Source organism: Rattus norvegicus, chromosome 13, assembly GCF_021556685.1.
Source record: "Rattus norvegicus strain SHRSP/BbbUtx chromosome 13, alternate assembly SHRSP_T2T, whole genome shotgun sequence".
Taxonomy (NCBI): domain Eukaryota; kingdom Metazoa; phylum Chordata; class Mammalia; order Rodentia; family Muridae; genus Rattus; species Rattus norvegicus.
Genome location: NC_141546.1, coordinates 92,454,774 through 92,475,313, shown reverse-complemented (window position 1 = coordinate 92,475,313; position 20,540 = coordinate 92,454,774). Strand labels below are relative to the sequence as shown.

The 20,540-nt window shown below is 42.6% G+C and overlaps 1 protein-coding gene across 17 annotated transcripts in view; it reads right to left on the bottom strand.

The window, feature by feature from the left end:
• Catspere (catsper channel auxiliary subunit epsilon) overlaps positions 1-20,540 on the bottom strand; it is a 151,092-nt gene that overhangs the window by 69,458 nt on the left and 61,094 nt on the right. For 15 of the 17 annotated variants that reach the window (XM_087581704.1, XM_087581696.1, XM_087581698.1 and 12 more), the window contains 2 exons: positions 15,650-15,756; positions 6,917-7,409 (listed from right to left, as the gene is read on the bottom strand). In XM_087581704.1, the coding sequence (XP_087437830.1) occupies positions 6,917-7,409; positions 15,650-15,750 (594 nt within the window). In that variant the 5' untranslated portion in view covers positions 15,751-15,756. The remainder of the gene's footprint in view (positions 1-6,916; positions 7,410-15,649; positions 15,757-20,540) is intronic. The other 2 variants (XM_087581711.1, XM_087581710.1) reach the window with 1 other exon arrangement.

The following is a 20,540-nucleotide window of genomic DNA, read 5'->3' as shown; positions in this document are numbered from 1 at the left end:
CCCTAATTATTCAAACTTAAATTTTGGTAGCTTAAAGATGATTATTCTAAATCTAAGAACAGCTGCCACAAAACAGATCCTATTTTAAAAGGTTCGTATGTGAGACAACATAAAATACTAAAAACATTTCATGGTCAATTTAAAATAGGGCAAAAATGGATAAACAAAGGACCAAAGAACCAGTGGGCTAGATACATAATAAACATTGCTTTAGGGAGGTGCAGCTCAGTGGTAGAATACTTGAATAGCATGCACAGGTTGCCTGGAAAAGGAGAGAAGAAGCCATACTAATTATCTTTTATTCCTTGCCTCCAGAGAGGGTCTAGTGTGTATGTGCATGTGCACGCAAATGTGTGTGTGTGTGTGTGTGTGTGTGTGTGTGTCCATATGAGTATATTCTCACAGGTGTTCACGTGCCTGAGGAGGCCAAACAAATACATACGACTTCTCACTTTTAGTCGTAGGCCTTTGAGAGCTGCCCAGTATGGATACTTGGATCTAAACTCTGGTCCTCATAATTAAGCAGCAAACACTCTTAAGCACTAAGCAATCTTTCCAGCCTCTCAAATAGAAATCTTAATTTAATCAAGCCACAGCAGTGATTAACACTACATCTAAGTAGACTTTACTCAAAGCCAGATATTATCTCTATGGATTAACAACAACACAAAAAGGCTAAATCTAGAAAAAGCATTTCTTAAGTACAAAGACATAGGAAGAGTCATGGTTAAAGAGAAGACATAAACAAGAAATATATCAGAGCTAGAGGCTGGATGTGCTTAGCATGTGTGAGGTCCTGGGATTGAGCCCCAGCACTGAAAGTTTGAAACAGGATGTCTGTATACAATATTGAAGTGAAATGGCACTCTCTACCCTCTGAGCATTGGAATGTTGAAAGACTGAATATGTCAAAGATTGGTGGAAAGTGTAACCACTATGAAAAAATCCTGCTATAAATATTTCATAATCACAAGTTTTTAGAATCTACATTGATATGTAAGAGAAGAAAGACAATACTATGGAATCCCTTCTCAGCCCTCAGCTACTTTTCTCATATTGGGACAGAAATGTTTGATTTGGGACATCTGTTTCTTTCTAATTCAGAAACGTGTCTCCCCAGTTTATGTGACCAAAAACTCTAACCAAAGTAACTTCAAGGGAAAAGGGCTTGTTTTTTAGATCAAGATTCCAGGTGATAATCCATCATTGCAGGGACGCCTAAGCAGGAGCCGGAACCAGGGCCACATCCACAGTCAAGAATGGTGAGAGTCAATGCATGTTCTCCTGGGCTCAGCCCTCTCTACACATAAAACAGTCCAGGGCCTAAACCTAGAAATTGGTACTGCCTACTGTTAGGCTGGACCTTCACTGTCAATTAACAAAAAAGGTGACCCCCAGAGGCCAGCCTGATAAAGATAATTACTTAACTCAGACTTTTCTTTTCAGATCTCATGTGAGTAACTCACACAGCTACTATAAATTCAAATTCCTACAATACTGTGAGCTGGCTGCTATTTATAAGGTCCCAAGTAAAACACTTCTAATAAATATTTCTTTTATTTTTAAGAATAAAATTACATCATGTGTGTGAGTGTTTTGCATAAACATATGTCTGTGTACCATGTGCATGCCTGGTACCTAAGTATGTCAGAAGAGGGTGTTTCATCCCTTGGGGCTGGAGTTATAGGTGGTGCTGAGCTACAACATGGATGCAGAGAATTGAACTCAGGTCCTCCAGAAGAGAACAGCCAGTGCTCTTAACTGCTAAGTCAACTCTTCAGACCTTTCTCTTTTTTTGGAGTAAAAGGCTGACATAGGTTTGAATGAGTTGGTATTGAGGTTTGGTTTGTGTATTATGATGCTAAGTGCAGGCCCCCAGGACCTAGAGTCTGTGCGGATACTGAAGTAAAGCTATATGACCTTGTCCCCATGTTATTTCTGATTGGTAAATAAAGATGTCAACAGCTAATACCTGGGCAGAATAGACATAGGTGGTGTCATGGTTTGAAAATTCTTGGCCCAGGGAGTGGCACTATTTATAGGTGTGGCCTTGTTGGAGTGGGTGTGTCACTGTGGGCTTAGGCTTTAAGACCCTCATCCTAGCTGTCTGGAAGTTAGTCTTCCAATAGCAACCTTCAGATGAAGGTGTAGAATTCTCACCTCCTTCTGCCCATGCCTGCCTGGATGCTGCCATGTCTCTGCCTTGATGATAATGGACTGAACCTCTGAACCTGTAAGCCAGCCCCAATTAAATGTTGTCCTTATGAGAGTTGCCTTGGTCATGATGTCTGTTCACAGCAGTAAAACCCTAACTAAGACAGGTGGGGTTTAGGATTCCTAGGCTTGAGGTCAGAGGAGAACCATGAGGAGAAGAAGGTGGTAAGAGTCCAAAACAACAACAACAACAACAACAACAACAACAACAACAACAACAACAACAAAAACCCATGAGCATGAGAGCTGGTCAATTGGAGGCAAGAGAAGCCCAGAAGAAACACAGTAATAACTCAGGGTTATTGATAGGAAAGTAGGTTCTAACAATATAGAGGGTAGATATCTGCCTGGCTCTTATGCTGTTTAAGGTTCATTGTAAATATGAAGGTTGTGTCTTTTTTCCAGGAAGTGAATGAGCAAAGGCGGGGTAGAAACCCGGGATTGGGACTAAATATTTCAACAACACATTAGGATCTCTTTGAAGGTTATTATGTCAAAAGTTTGTTCCAGATTCTTCTTTTGCCACCTGGTATCTGGAGGCCAACACTGAGGATCGCTAATCCGCTGATCTTCCTCTGGAGGCCAACACTGAGGATATCTAATCCGCTGATCTTCCTCTGGAGGCCAACACTGAGGATCGCTAATCCGCTGATCTTCCTTTGGAGGCCAACACTGAGGATCGCTAATCCGCTGATCTTCCTCTGGAGGCCAACACTGAGGATCGCTAATCCTCTGATCTTCCTCTGGAGGCCAACACTGAGGATCGCTAATCCTCTGATCTTCCTCTGGAGGCCAACACTGAGGATATCTAATCCGCTGATCTTCCTCTGGAGGCCAACACTGAGGATATCTAATCCGCTGATCTTACTCTGGAGGCCAACACTGAGGATCGCTAATCCTCTGATCTTCCTCTGGAGGTCAACACTGAGGATCGCTAATCTGCTGATCTTCCTCTGGAGGCCAACACTGAGGATCGCTAATCCGCTGATCTTCCTCTGGAGGCCAACACTGAGGATCGCTAATCCGCTGATCTTCCTCTGGAGGCCAACACTGAGGATATCTAATCCGCTGATCTTCCTCTGGAGGCCAACACTGAGGATCACTAATCCGCTGATCTTCCTCTGGAGGCCAACACTGAGGATCGCTAATCCGCTGATCTTCCTCTGGAGGCCAACACTGAGGATCGCTAATCCGCTGATCTTCCTCTGGAGGCCAACACTGAGGATATCTAATCCGCTGATCTTCCTCTGGAGGCCAACACTGAGGATCGCTAATCCTCTGATCTTCCTCTGGAGGTCAACACTGAGGATCGCTAATCTGCTGATCTTCCTCTGGAGGCCAACACTGAGGATCGCTAATCCGCTGATCTTCCTCTGGAGGCCAACACTGAGGATCGCTAATCCGCTGATCTTCCTCTGGAGGCCAACACTGAGGATCGCTAATCCTCTGATCTTCCTCTGGAGGTCAACACTGAGGATCGCTAATCTGCTGATCTTCCTCTGGAGGCCAACACTGAGGATCGCTAATCCGCTGATCTTCCTCTGGAGGCCAACACTGAGGATCGCTAATCCGCTGATCTTCCTCTGGAGGCCAACACTGAGGATCGCTAATCCTCTGATCTTCCTCTGGAGGCCAACACTGAGGATCGCTAATCCTCTGATCTTCCTCTGGAGGCCAACACTGAGGATCGCTAATCCGCTGATCTTCCTCTGGAGGCCAACACTGAGGATCGCTAATCCGCTGATCTTCCTCTGGAGGCCAACACTGAGGATCGCTAATCCGCTGATCTTCCTCTGGAGGCCAACACTGAGGATCGCTAATCCGCTGATCTTCCTCTGGAGGCCAACACTGAGGATCGCTAATCCTCTGATCTTCCTCTGGAGGCCAACACTGAGGATCGCTAATCCTCTGATCTTCCTCTGGAGGCCAACACTGAGGATATCTAATCCTCTGATCTTCCTCTGGAGGCCAACACTGAGGATCGCTAATCCGCTGATCTTCCTCTGGAGGCCAACACTGAGGATCGCTAATCCGCTGATCTTCCTCTGGAGGTCAACACTGAGGATCGCTAATCTGCTGATCTTCCTCTGGAGGCCAACACTGAGGATCGCTAATCCGCTGATCTTCCTCTGGAGGCCAACACTGAGGATCGCTAATCCGCTGATCTTCCTCTGGAGGCCAACACTGAGGATCGCTAATCCGCTGATCTTCCTCTGGAGGCCAACACTGAGGATATCTAATCCGCTGATCTTCCTCTGGAGGCCAACACTGAGGATCGCTAATCCGCTGATCTTCCTCTGGAGGCCAACACTGAGGATCGCTAATCCGCTGATCTTCCTCTGGAGGCCAACACTGAGGATCGCTAATCCGCTGATCTTCCTCTGGAGGCCAACACTGAGGATCGCTAATCCGCTGATCTTCCTCTGGAGGCCAACACTGAGGATCGCTAATCCTCTGATCTTCCTCTGGAGGCCAACACTGAGGATAGCTAATCCGCTGATCTTCCTCTGGAGGCCAACACTGAGGATCGCTAATCCGCTGATCTTCCTCTGGAGGCCAACACTGAGGATCGCTAATCCTCTGATCTTCCTCTGGAGGCCAACACTGAGGATCGCTAATCCGCTGATCTTCCTCTGGAGGCCAACACTGAGGATCGCTAATCCGCTGATCTTCCTCTGGAGGCCAACACTGAGGATCCCTAATCCTCTGATCTTCCTCTGGAGGCCAACACTGAGGATCGCTAATCCTCTGATCTTCCTCTGGAGGCCAACACTGAGGATATCTAATCCTCTGATCTTCCTCTGGAGGCCAACACTGAGGATATCTAATCCGCTGATCTTCCTCTGGAGGCCAACACTGAGGATCGCTAATCCTCTGATCTTCCTCTGGAGGCCAACACTGAGGATCGCTAATCCGCTGATCTTCCTCTGGAGGCCAACACTGAGGATAGCTAATCCGCTGATCTTCCTCTGGAGGCCAACGCTGAGGATCGCTAATCCTCTGATCTTCCTCTGGAGGCTAACACTGAGGATATCTAATCCGCTGATCTTCCTCTGGAGGCCAACACTGAGGATCGCTAATCCGCTGATCTTCCTCTGGAGGCCAACACTGAGGATCGCTAATCCGCTGATCTTCCTCTGGAGGCCAACACTGAGGATATCTAATCCGCTGATCTTGCTCTGGAGGCCAACACTGAGGATCGCTAATCCGCTGATCTTGCTCTGGAGGCCAACACTGAGGATCGCTAATCCGCTGATCTTCCTCTGGAGGCCAACACTGAGGATCGCTAATCCGCTGATCTTCCTCTGGAGGCCAACACTGAGGATCGCTAATCCTCTGATCTTCCTCTGGAGGCCAACACTGAGGATCGCTAATCCTCTGATCTTCCTCTGGAGGCCAACACTGAGGATCGCTAATCCTCTGATCTTCCTCTGGAGGCCAACACTGAGGATCGCTAATCCTCTGATCTTCCTCTGGAGGCCAACACTGAGGATCGCTAATCCTCTGATCTTCCTCTGGAGGCCAACACTGAGGATATCTAATCCTCTGATCTTCCTCTGGAGGCCAACACTGAGGATCGCTAATCCGCTGATCTTCCTCTGGAGGCCAACACTGAGGATATCTAATCCGCTGATCTTCCTCTGGAGGCCAACACTGAGGATAGCTAATCCGCTGATCTTCCTCTGGGCCAGTCCTTTGCGACAGTTTTTTTTTTTTTTTCTTCTCCTCTCAGAATTTCTCTTGTCGTAGCAACAGTTGGGTTCAGGGTTAGGGGTCAAGTAGTGGTGTGTCCTTTGATGCTGGTCTTATTGAAGGAACAAATTTAGTCAAGACATAAGTCAAACAGAGGCTTATGTCCCAAAGCATCCGTGTAGTTGGCGAAGCCAAGCAGGGTGCAGTGGAACAGTTTGGTGGGCTCCATGCTGTGAAGTTCTAAGATGTTTTATGAGTGTTTATGAGGTGGCTGATAGTGAGCACCCAGGGTCTTTAGGACATCAGAGAATATTGTAAGAAAACTCTGCCCCACCATGGCTACCATCTGCAGGAGCAACCCCTTGCCCAGCTAGCCAGGATTTAAGGCAACTAGAATTGTCACACACTATTCAGCTCGGTCCTGGTCATCTTGGCTACCACAGACTTTATAACATTCAATTAGAGGCTTGTTTTTGCTAAGGCACATTTCCTTAGAAGCTCAACAATGTAGTTACAAAACATTTAAATCTTTGTGCAATATTTTTAATGTGTTGTAATAAAAATGCTGTGGTGTATACGATCCATACTATTGTAATGATTTGATTGACTTTGAAAGCACAGGGGGAATAGTGGAGAACACACAGGGGAGCTTTTGTCCCCACAACGTGACTGCATTGTTTGCTCTGCATAATGCCATATAGAATCGATTTTACTCTGTCACTGGTCGTGTATCTTTACTGCTAAAAGACATCAGAAAACTTGGACTGAAGAGATACAGCTGTTTATATCTTTAGATAAAATACTGTGCCTATAGTACCATAGAAACTTGAAAATGCTGAATCTCGTCCGATCTTAAAAGCTAAGAGAGTTAGTACTTGTCTGGGAGCAATAATAACCATGCAAAGTGCTGCTTAATGGATCCCTGATATATTCCTGAATAAAGAGTAGAGTAATATATCTCATTATATGTTGGGAATGTACATACTCACATAGATCATCTTTCACTGACCTTGTATAAATACCTAATCTGACACCATCTTCTTTTTGAAAAGCCAAGGATTCCAGTTCCAGCAATACCATTGTTTTCATCTATTATTTTAAATGAATCCTTTGTTTTTAGGTAAATGGTACCTTCTACGAGAAACAGAATTCTTTGGTCCAATAGGATCACATCCCTCAGACTGTGCCTTTGAGCTTCAGTCAGGACACCTGGAGGGGCTCTTACTTTCGTCCAGGTTTGAAAGGAATTGTTCGTTTGGAAGGTCTCATGTTCAGTGGCCAAGAGGACAAATGTGGGGATGCAGGTGTGCCAGCTGGCCAGCAACGGACTTCCAGCTGGCAGGCTGAGTGGCTCATATTCAGGAGGATCAGAAATGACGTTCATGGGAAATGTCAGCAGGAACTGGAGGGATGCAATGAAGCAGTCCTGGAAAGACACTTTGTTACCTCTTATCTGTTTGATTATATCATCTGAGGTCATTGGTAGATGAATGATCCAGGTTCTGAGGAGAAGAAAAATGAGAGAGAGAAAAAACAGGAGTGGGCACCCTGATGCATCCGTTCTCTGATTTATTTCAGAGCTTATGCTTTAAAAAAAAAAAAGTTTAAGCTTTTATCAGCATGAGTTGCTTTGGCTCCATATTACATTATTCACAATGAAAGAGGAAAATAATATTGACTTTTGATATGCTTTATTCTTCAGGGTGTCTCTCTAACCACAAATGAACAGTTGTATAATCCTCTTAACATATAGTTTTATGAGTCACCATGAGCGCTGACACACTGGAGAGCAGAGGGAAGACCAACTCTTCTGCTCCAAGTGACCTGCCTGCAGGCCTCAAGACACACAAACCCAGGAGCTGTCTGGGACAGAACCCTTCGGATTTCTGCCTGTGCCCAGAGCTGAACTGGTCCCACAGCACTTTGTACCAAAATCCCACGGGGGACAGAGCTGGACTCTCAGAAGTGTGGACATTCCAGAAAGCTCAGGGGAGACCTCAACTTCTGCTCAGATTCCTGGCCCAAGAGGAACCCACCTAGTTCTCTCTGGACACAGGAAGCTAGGAACAGTCAGGGCAAGAACTGGTTTCTGTCTGGGCCCAGAGCTGAAAGCCAGTCACCAGGAGTGCTGACACACCTGAGAACAGTAAGACCAACTCTTCTGTTCTGAGCCATCCGCCTGCAGGCCTCTGGACTCATAAACCCAAGAGCAATCTGGGAAAGATTTCTGCCTGCACTTACAGCTGCACTGGTCCCATAGTTCTCTGTACCCAGATCCAGTTGTAAGAAAACAGGTCTACAGGAGTGCTGACACACACACTTACAGGAGGGTTAAGCCACTGTCAGAGACAGCAAGACAAGCTAACATGGCGAGAGGTAAGCACAGGAACCTAAGCAACAGAAACCAAGACTACTTGCCATCATCAGAGCCCAGTTCCCCCACCAAAGCAAATATTAGCTATCCAAACACACTGGAAAGGTAAGATGTGGATTTAAAATCATATCTCATGATGATGATGATGATAGAGGACTTTAAGAAGGACATAAATAACTCCCTTAAAGAAATACAGGACAACACAGGGAAACAAGTGGAAGCCATTAAAGAGGAAACACAAAAATCCCTTAAACCAAATAGGTAAAGGAATTGAACAAAATCATGCAGGATTTAAAAATGAAAATAGAAACAATACAGAAATCACAAAGGGAGACAACCCTGGAGATAGAAAACCTAGGAAAGAGATCAGGAGTCATAGACATGAGCCTTACCAACACAAGAGATAGAAGAGAGAATCTCAGGGGCAGAAGATACCATAGAAAACATTGACATGATAGTCAAAGATAATGAAAAACACAAAAGCTCCTAACCCAAAATATCCAGGAAATCCAGGACACATTGAGAAGATCAAACCTAAGGATAGTAAGTATAGAAAAGAGAAAAGATTCCCAACTTAAAAGGCCAGTAAATATCTTCAATAAAATTATAGAAGGAAACTTCCCTAATCTAAAGAAAGAGATGCACATAAACATACAAGAAGTCTACAGAACTCCAAATAGATTGGACCAGAAACGAAACTCATCTGGTCACATAGTAGTCAAAACACCAAACACATAAAACAAAGAAAGAATATTAAAAGCAGTAAGGAAAAATTGTCAAGTAAGATAAAGGCAGACCAACCAGAATTACACCAGATTTCTCAACCAGAGACTATGAAAGCCAGAAGATCCTGGACAGATGTCATACAGATGCTAAGAGAACACAAAGTTCAGTCCAGGCTGCTATATCCAGCAAAACTCTCAAATAACAAAGATGGAGAAACCAAGATATTCCATGACAAAGCCAAATTTACACAGTATCTTTCTAGAAATCCAGTCCTACAAAGGATAATAAATGGAAAACTCTAATACAAGGAGGAAACCCTAGAAAAAGCACAAAAATAATCTGCTTGCAACAAAACCAAAGGAAGAGAGACACTAAACATAATACCACCTCTAACAACAAAAAAAACAGGAACAACAATTACTATTCTTTAATATCTCTTAACATCAATGGACTCAATTCCCCAATAAAAAGACATAGACTAACAGACTAGATATATAAACAAGACCCAGCATTTTGCTGCCTACAGGAAACACACCTCAGTGACAAAGACAGACACTACCTCAGAGTAAAAGGCTGGAAAACAATTTTCCAAACAAATGGTCCTAAGAAACAAGCTGGAGTAGCCATTCTAATATCTAAAATCGACTTTCAACCAAAAGTTATCAAAAAAGATAAGGAAGGACACTTCACATGTATCAAGGAGTAAGATCATGGAAACAGAAACTAAACAGAGAACTAGATTAACAGAAGTCATGAACCAAATGGATTTAATTGGTATCTATAGAACATTTCATCCTAAAACAAAAGGATATACCTTCTTCTCAGCACTTCATGGTACCTTCTCCAAAATTGACCATATAATCGGTCACAAAACAGGCCTCAACAGATACAAGAAGATTGAAATAATCCCATGTATCTTATCAGATCACCACAGACTAAGGCTGGACTTCAATAAAAACAAAAATGACAGAAAGCCCATATACACATGGAAGTTGAACAACGCTCTACTCAGCGATAATTTGGTCAAGGAAGAAATAAAGAAACTAAAGACTTTTTAGAATTTAATGATAATGAAGGCACAACATACTCAAACTTATAGGACACAATAAAGGCAGTGCTAAGAGGAAAACTCATAGCTCTGAGTGCCTCCAAAAAGAAACTGGAGAGAGGGGTTGGGGATTTAGCTCAGTGGTAGAGCGCTTACCTAGGAAGCACAAGGCCCTGGGTTCGGTCCCCAGCTCCGAAAAAAAAAACCAAAAAAAAAAAAAAAAAAAAAAGAAACCAGAGAAAGCATACATTAGCAGCTTGACAGCACACCTAAAAGTTCTAGAACAAAAAGAAGCAAATACACCCAAGAGGAGTAGATGGCAGGAAATAATCAAACTCAGGGCTGAAATCAACCAAGAAGAAACAAAAAGAACTATACAAAGAATCAACAAAACCAGGAGCTGGTTCTTTGAGAAAATCAACAAGATAGATAAACCCTTAGCCACACTGACCAGAGGTCACAGAGAGTGTGTCCAAATTAACAAAAGCAGAAATGAAAAGGAAGACATAACAGAATTTGAGGAAATTAAAAAAAATCATCAGATCCTACTACAAAAGCCTATATTCAACAAATCTGGAAAATCTGGATGAAATGGACAATTTTCTAGACAGATACCAGGTACCAAAGTTAAATGAGGATCAAATAAACCATCTAGATAGTCCCATATCTCCTAAAGAATAGAAGCAGTTATTAACAGTCTCCCAACCAAAAAAAAGCCCAGGACCAGATGGGTTCAGGGCAGAATTCTATCAGACCTTCACAGAAGACCTCAAACCAGTACTGTCCAAATTATTCCACAAAATAGAAACAGAAGGAGCACTACCAAATTCCTTCTATGAAGCCACAATTACACTTAAACCTAAACCAGACAAAGACCCTACAAAGAAAGAGAACTTCAGACCAACTTCCCTTATGAATATCGACACAAAAATACTCAACAAAATTCTTACAAACCGAATCCAAAAACACATCAAAATGATCATCCATCACGATCCAGTAGGCTTCATCTCAGGGATTCAGGTATGGTTCAATATACGAAAATCTATCAATGTAATCCACTATGTAAACAAATTCAAAGAAAAAAATACCCACATGCTAATCTCATTAGATGCTGAGAAAGCATTTGAAAAATTTCAACACCCCTACATGTTAAAAGTCTTGGAAAGATCAGGAATTCAAGGCCCATACCGAAACATAGTAAAAGCAGTATACAGCAAACCAGTAGCCTACATTAAACTCAATGGAAAGAAACTTGAAGCAATTCCACTAAAATCAGGAACTAGATAGACAAGGCTGCCCACTCTCTCCCTTCTTATTCAATATAGGGCTCGAAATCCTAGCCAGAGCAATCAGACAGTGAAAGGAGGTCAAAAGGGAGACAAATTGGAAAGGAAGAAGTCAAAGTATCACTATTTGCAGAAGATATGATGGTATACTTAAGTGACCTCAAAAGTTCTAACAGAGAACTCCTAAGCCTGATAGACAACTTGAGGAAAGTGGCTGGGTATAAACTTAACTCAAACAAATCAGTAGCCTTCCTCTTCTCAAAGTATAAACAGGCTGAGAAAGAAATTATGGAAATGATACTCTTCACAATAGTCACAGAAAACATAAAATACCACGGTGTGACTCTAATCAAGCAAGTGAAATATCTGTATGACAAGAACTTCAAGTCTCTGAAGAAAGAAACTGAAGAAGATCTCGGAAGATGGAAAGGTCTCCATGATCATGGATTGGTAGGATTAATACATTAAAAATGGCCATTTTGGGGGTTGGGGATTTAGGTCAGTGGTAGAACGCTTGCCTAGCAAGCGCAAGGCCCTGGGTTTGGTCCTCAGCTTCAAAAACAAAAAAAACAAAAAAAACAAAAAAAAAACAAAAAAAAAAAACAAAAAAAACCAAAAACAACAACACCAAAAAACAATGGCCATTTTGCCAAAAGCAATCTACAGATTCAATGCAATCCCCATCAAAATTCCAACTCAATTCCTCATAGAGTTAGACAGAACAATTTGCAAATTCATCTGGAATAACAAAAACCCCAAGGTAGCAAAAATCATCCTCAAAAATAAAAGAACTTCTAGGGGAAACACCATCTCTGACCTCAAGCTGTATTACAGAGCAATAGTGATAAAAACTGTAAGATATTGGTACAGAGACAGGCAGGTAGATCAGTGGAATAGAATTGAAGACCCAGAAATGAACCCACATACCTATGGTCACTTGTTTTTGTTTTTTTGTTTTTTTGGGTTTTTTTTGTTTTTTTTTTTTTTGTTTGTTTTTTGTTTTTTTTTTTTACAAAGGAGCTAAAAATATCCAATGGAAAAAAGACATCATTTTCAACAAATGGTGCTGGTTCAACTGGAGGTCAGCATGTAGAAGAATGCAAATCGACCCGTTCCTATAGCCCTGTACACAGCTCAAGTCCAAGTGGGTCAAGGACCTCCACATCAAACCAGATACACTCAAACTAATATAAGAAAAATTGGGGAAGAGCCTCGAACACATGGGCACTGGGGAAAATTTCCTGAACAGAACACCAATGGCTTATGCTCTAAGATCAAGCATTAACAAATGGGACCTCATAAAACTGCAAAGCATCTGTAAGGCAAAGGACACTGTGGTTAGGACAAACAGCACCCAATGGATTGAGGAAAGATCTTTACCAATCCTCCATCTGATAGAGGGCTAATATCCAAAATATACGAAGAACTCACAAAGTTAGACTCCAGAGAACAAAATAATCCTTTTAAAAGTAGGGTATAGAGCTAAACAAAGAATTTTCAAGTGAGGAATATCGAATGATTGAGAAGTACCTAAAGAAATGTTCAATATCCTTAGTCATCAGGAAAATGCAAATCAAAACAACCCTGAGATTCCACCTCACACCAGTCAGAATAGCTAAGATCAAAACCTCAGGTGACAACAGATGCTGGCGAGGATGTGGAGAAAGAGGAACACTCCTCCATTGTTGGTGGGATTGCAGACCGGTACAACCATTCTGGAAATCAGTCTGGAGGTTCTTCAGAAAATTGGATATAGTATTATCTGACAATCCAGGTATACCACTCCTGGCCATATACCCAAAAGATGCTCCAATATATAACAAGGACACAAGCTCCACTATGTTCATAGCAGCCTTATTTATAATAGCCAGAAGCTGGAAAGAACCCAGATGCCCTTCAACAGAGAAATGAATACAGAAAATGTGGTACATCTATCTACAGAATGGAGTACTACTCAGCTATCAAAAACAATGACTTCATGAAATTCATAGGCAAATGGATTGAACTAGAAAATATCAACCTGAGTTAGGTAACCCAATCACAAAATAAAAAAAAAAAAAGAAAAAAGAAAAAAGAAAAAAAAAACACACGGTATGCACTCAGTGATGAGTGGATATTAGTCCAAAAGCTCAAATTACCCAAGATACAATCCACAGACCACATGAAGCTCAAGAAGAAGGAAGACCAAAGTACGGAGACTTCAGTCCTTCTTAAAAGTGAGAATTAAAATATCCATAGGAAGAGATATGGAGACAAAGTTTGGAGCAGAGACTGAAGGAATGGCCATTCAGAGCCTGCCCCACCTGGAGATCCAGCCCATTTATATACAGCCACCAAAACTAGACAATATTGATGAAACCAAGAAGTGCGTGCTGACCGGAGCCTGATATAGCCGTCTCCTGAGAGGCTCAGCCAGAGCGTGACAAATACAGGGACGAATGCTAGCAGCAAACCACTGAAGTGAGAACAGGGTCCCTATTGCAGGAGCTAGAGAAAGATTTGAAGGAGCTGAAGGGGTTTGCAAGCCCATAAGAACAACAATGCCAACCAACCAGAGCTTCCAGGAGCTAAACCACCACCCAATAACTGTACCGGGACTGACCCAGAGCTCTAGCCACATATGTAGCAGAGGATGGCCTTGTTGGGCACCAATGGGAGGAGAAGCCCTTGGTTTTGCCATGGCTGGACTCCCCAGTGTAGGAGAATGTCAGGGCGGGAAGGGGGAAAGGGGGAGGGTGAACACCTTCATAGAAGAAGGGGATGGGGGTTTGGCTAGGGGCCTTATGGACTGGAAACTGAGATATAGAATAACATTTGAAATGTAAATGAAAAAATATCCAATTTTTAAAAAAAAACCCATATAGCTTTATATATCATCCATTGCCCTTTTTGGGTGGCAGGTCCATTTGTTAGCTACAACCAATGAGTGCTTCTGTATCTAAGACAAATCATGACAACTGTTAGGCAATGGGTGTAGAAAAATGGGGAACTTGATAAACTGCTGAGGGAGATCTGAATGGTGCAGTGATTTTACAACCATGAAATTTCACCAGTCCTCAAAAATCAAATGTGGAGGTATCCTGTGTCTCCAATCTTACTTCTTGATATGTACCAAGGAGAGACAAAACTTGTTGTCACTTGAAAATCTGCATATGTATGCCCCCAGCAGCATTATCCTTAACAGAACCGAAGAAGAAAATAACCAACATGCCTATCAACTTTAAAATGATTAACAATGTCCCATGCTTGTGTAACAGTGGTGACACTGATGGGCAAGTGTGAACATATGAAATTCACAAAGTATCAATGTACACATTGAATTAGTTTAAACTACAGCGTAAAAGGGTGGGGTTATAAGGCATGTAAGTTATCTTCAACAAAGCTTGTTAAAAACAGGAAAGGAACATGTTCTCATAACCTTCCCATCCTTCTGCTACATCAGAGAAGGCCTTCAGTTTGGTCTCCCCCCCCCCCCCCCCGGGAGCTGAGGACCGAACCCAGGGGCTTGCGCTTGTTTGAGTCCCGGCTTATTAATGTTCTGAAGATTACCTTTTAGTGGTGCTTCTTATTCTTTCTGTTCATGACAGTTTTCTGCATCTCTTAGAATTTGTCTGTTCTCTTAAGTCCCAGTTTGAAGGCTCTTGTATACATGCCCTCACCAGGCTCTCCTGCTAACTCCACTATCGGCCACACCTCATTCCCCTCTTCTGCAGCCTGCAGCCAGTGGCATTGCTGATGCACAGTAGCATGGGCTCACCTCTATCAGAACATGTCTGTTCCCTTGTTGAAGACAGCAACTGTGTCATACCTTCCACAGTTAACATGTTACTATCTCTATCAGAACATGTCTGTTCCCTTGTTGAAGACAGTAAGTAACTGTATTATACCTTCCACAGTGAACATGTGACCTCCAAGGTTCCAGTTTGTGGGTAGGCGTGTGGGTGTGCCAATGAGCACTGGTGGAGGCCATAACCACTACATCTTGCCCACCACAGCAGCCTGCTTTCATGGCTAAGCAGGGATTGTTTAGGGATATGGTCCCCCCGAATGAGGCTTTTAGAGCCTAATGAGGGTTAGGCTTTTAACCACACAGTGAAACAATCATCCAAGAATGTGATTGGTATTTTCTGAGTTGATCCATCAGTTGGAATTATCACAGAAAACAATTTTTTTTCTGTATTGTGAAAAGAATTTTTTCCCTTGGAAATCACATGTCAGATGCACTTCATAAAAGTCTACTAATATTTTCAAATCTCTTTCAAAGCTTCTGTTTTTTTAAATTAAAGATGAATTAAAAAGATTAAATACCCGTCTGGAGTTAAGGGACCTGGGTCGTACTTCAGCCCCTTCTCAAGTGTGTATATGACAGGATACTGTCCCAGGGTGTTCATCTGCTTGGTTAGTACCATGGAATTCTGAAAAAAATAAAAATAAGGTTTCTCTTTTATTGTTTTCATAGCCAAAGGTTATGGTTAGGAGTTACTTTTCTCCTACCTTCACCTAGGTCCCAGGGATTGAACCCAGGTTATTCAGGCTTGGGAGCAAAGAAATGATATGCGCTGAGCAAGCTTAATGGCCATAACTTTAAAAAAAAATGTCTGTCTGTCCGTATCCGGCACACTGGGGTGGGCTTCCCATCCGAAGCATTTTTTTTTTCTCTCTTTTTCAGAGCTGGGGACCGAACCCAGGGCCTTGCGCTTGCTAGGCAAGCGCTCTACCACTGAGCTAAATCCCCAACCCCATCTGAAGCATTCTTGAAGACAATGCTTCCTCATTATCTCCCCTCACAAATGCTGAAGGTCTCCAGAATTTGACCTTGAATTCTTCTCTGCTCCTGTACACCCTTTTGGCCTTCATGGGCACCTGTACAAACACGTCATACACTCATATTTACATAAATAAAGAAAAGATGAGAAATTGATGTGGCAATCAATAGCAGGATAAATACCTTTCATCAAAGTTAAAAGCTCTTGTGTGCCCTTATGAACAACAATGCCAAGCAACCAGAGCTTCCAGGGACTAAGCCATACCTAAAGACTATACATGGACTGACCCTGGACTCTGACCTCATAGGTAGCAATGAATATCCTAGTAAGATCACCAGTGGAAGGGGAAGCCCTTGGTCCTGCTAAGACTGAACCCCCAGTGAACGAGATTGTTGGGGGGAGGGCGGCAATGGGGGGAGGATGGGGAGGGGAACACCCGTAAGAAGGGGAGGGGGAGGGGCTAGGGGGATGTTTGCCCGGAAACCGGGAAAGTTAATAACACTCGAAATGTAAATAAGAAATACTCAAATTAATAAAAAAAAAAAAAGCTCTTGTGTGCCAAAGGACACTATCAACAAGTAAAAAGTCAATCCGCATATGAACGAAAATATATGCAAAAATCGCATCCAGTATGATATTAAATGTTCAGAATATATAGATATTGTAGATTACATTTAATGTTTATATATGGGTTCCCAAACTTTATGGGAATTTACACTTCTGCATATAAGACACTGTGGGTCCCTGCCCCCAGTTGTCTCTAATTGGTAAATAAAGTTGCTGATGACCAATGGCTGGGCAGGGAGACAGAGACGGGACTTTGAGGTTCTCTGGCAAGGTACTTGAGGAATAGAAAGGCCATTGCCAGGAAAGGAGAAGGTGACAGCCTGAGAAGTGTAGGATAAAGAGACAAGAAACACTGCCAACATGTAAGATTTGGGGATCGTGGCCCAGGAGGGCTGCAGGCCTGGGTCGAAAGCAGCCAGGATGGAATATACATTTTAGTAAGTAATAATTTAGGGATAGTGGAGGGGAGAGTGTGCTAGCTGAGAGGAGGTTGGGATCATGTGGTTTAAGACATTAAAATTAAAGGCTATGTGTGTATGTCTTTCATTAGCGAATCCACAACATTGGGAGAGTAGCTAGAAGAGGCTGTACGGCAGCCGGGGGGAATTTAGAGTAGATTAACCAACGGTTGCAGCATACAGAGAGCTCTTAAAGCTCAAGAATTCAGAAAGAACATGATCACAAAGGAACAAAGACTTGAAAAGACATTTCCCCCCAAAGATTATATAAATGGTCAATAGGAGATGAAGACATGAAATGAAGTCCTTTGGGAAACCTACTCTTAGACATCTAGCTTTGGAAATGGAAGAAAATAAATCTGTTTTCTTTTGTCTTAAACCCAGTCAATCCAAGGCATTTTGTTACGACAGCCCAAGCAGACTGAAATAAAATGTATATTTAAAATTAAATTAATGAGGGGTTGGGGATTTAGCTCAGTGGTAGAGCGCTTGCCTAGGAAGCGCAAGGCCCTGGGTTCGGTCCCCAGCTCCGAAAAAAAGAACCAAAAAAAAAAAAAATTAAATTAATAACAGATAGCGAAAGGTTGACTTTTTTGTTTTGAAAATAGTTTAAATTCATGAGTGCTTTGGCTGCATGTGTGTCTGTATGATATGTCCATTCCTGGTCCCCACAGAGGCTAGAACTCATTGGCTCTAGCAACTATAGTTAGTTATAAGCTGCATGGATGCTAGGGAAAACCCAGGCACTCTGGAAGACGGAAGTAACCATCTTTCTAGCTCAAGGCTGATTTCTTGCTGTTAAGTTGCAAACAGAAAGCCTACAAGATCAAATGATTTATGTGATAATAGATTTAAGTTGGAGAATATGAACTCAAGTTTAGACTAACATGCTACAGATATGTTGTGGGTTACTCTGTGGGGCTTTTTGTATTCTGATGTTAATTCTGCTTCCTCAAGAGGGGCTGCCCTGACAAGGAATGGATCACATACTCAGGTGATTTCATGTGAACCTTCTCCCCATTCTAACTGGTCAAATAAAGACTAGAGCCTTGATTGGGCAGTAGAAGGGAAATTTGGGGGTAGAGGTCATAGAAAATGGAGGAAGGGAGGGGAAGGACTGAGGAAGAAGAGAAGGAAGAGAGATAGAGCAGAACCACATGGCCTGGAGAAGCCACAAGTTGCAAGGAATCTCAGAGTTGGGGGAGTAGATTAGTGTAGTGGTGGGTCTGCCCCATCTAGGCTTATAGCTTATGAGTTTATTAACTGGGTTGTGTAGTTTTTATACAAGCTTATTGGGGTTGGAGGTTTACTGCAACACATATGTATAGAAAAATTTATACATGTGGGTATATGTGTATGGATTAGTATAGTGACATATGTTTGTTCTAACGGTTGACATAGGACACCACTCCTGTCTGAGTCAGACTTTTATTGCTATGAAGAAGACACTATGACTGTGGAAAATCTTACAAAAGAAATTATTTAGTTGGGGGTGGTTTACATTCAGAAGTTTAGTCTATTATCATCATGGTGGGGAGCATGGCAGCACAAGGCAAACCTAGTATCAGAGAAGGTGCAGAGAGTTCTACATCTAGATTCACAGGCAGAAGAAAGTACAGTGACTCTGGACCTAGCTTGGACCTTTAAAACTGCACAGCGCAACCCCAGGGACATACTTCATCCAACAAAGTCACACTCTGGCAAGGCCACACCTCCCAATCCTCAAGTAGTGCCACTCCCCAGTGAATACATTTACAGATACAGGGGCCTACGGAGGTCATTCTTATTCAGACCACCATATTCCATTCTTTGGTTCACATAGGCTTAAGGTCACATCATAACACAAAGTGCATTTAAGTCCAATTTCAAAAGTCTCCAGAGCCCTTCACGGTCTCAACATTTTTTAACGGTCCAAAGTTCAAATTCTCTTCTTACACTCATGGCAGTCTCCTGATAGTAACCACTATAAAAATAAAAATAAAAAAGCAGATCACACACTTCCAATATAAAATGGAAAAAATGGAAATCACATTCTGAAATGGGGGAAATGGAGCACAGTGAGGAACTGCGAGAGCAAACCAACAACAAAAACCAGCTGGGCAAACTACAAATCCTCCATCCCCATGTCTGATGTCACAGAGTTCTTAAGAACTTCCTCCAGCTTTGTTCCATGAAACACACTTTATTATCGGGCTGGGCTCCACTTCCTATATGCAGCAGCTGTCCTTTTCTCCATTCCCCTGGCATGTCCAACATCTTGGGGTCTCTAACACAATCTGGGCTTCACCCTCACAGCTTCATGCAGGTGACTCTCTAGCCCTCCATGCAGGGACATCCCTGAAACATGTCTGGCCTCAGCAGCTTTCCTTAGCTATGGAGGGAGATTCTAAAGCCAATTTCTTATATCCTTGACTCTAAATAAAGAACCACACAGCTGAAGCTGCCAGGCTCTGCTGCTTGCTAGGGCTAGAACATGGTTTCTACATCCAACGACATCTGTATCAGCTTTCTGTTGTTGATGGTTTATTTCACTTAGTTTTCTTTGATTCCTTTTCATAGTTGGAAGCTTAGCTGGGTGGGGTCTCACCCTAAGGTCACCACTCCCTTTATTCCACTTAGCATCAGGCTTTCCTTTAAAGTTTTTGTCTTCTTGAACCAAGGATTTAAGCTCAATTACATTTCCTGGTCCTCCTTCTCTTTTCAAACTATACATTTTGTATTTTTCCCTGCTCAGCTTGCTCTTTTTCATGATAGATCTGCATAAGAGTAACCACTAATAACCAATGACAGAACTTAATACTAGGCTGTCTTGAAATTTCCTCTGCCGACACCATGAATTTAAAACTCTTCCATTTAGCCTCAGGCAGATTTTTCAGAAAGGGGCAAGAGGCATCCACATTCTTCACCAAAATACACAAGCATCATCTGTTGGCCACTTACTAATATTCTTCTCCTCTGAAATCCCGTGAGCTAGGCCATCATAACCTACTTTGCTCTCAGCAAGCCTGTTTGTTTTTTTTGTTTGTTTTTGTTTTTGTTTTGTTTTGTTTTGTTTTTACATTCCTAACAACTATGGCTTGTTAAGCCCAGCTTAATAAAACATTCAAGCACCTCTCTACTCCAAAGTACGGTCCCAAAGTCCACCTTTTGCCAACAATTAACATTATCATGCCTGTCACAGCACAACCCCAATCCCTGGTACCTACTTCTTCCTTGGTCACTGTTCTATTGCTATGAAGACACACCATGACCAAGGCAACTCTTATAAAGGACAGCATTTAGTTGGGGCTTGCTTACAGTTTCAGGTGTTTACGCCATTATCATCACAGGGAGCATGGTTACTCATAGGCAGACCTGATGCTGAAGAAGTCTCTGAGAGTTCTACATCCAGAGTCACAGGCAGCAGGA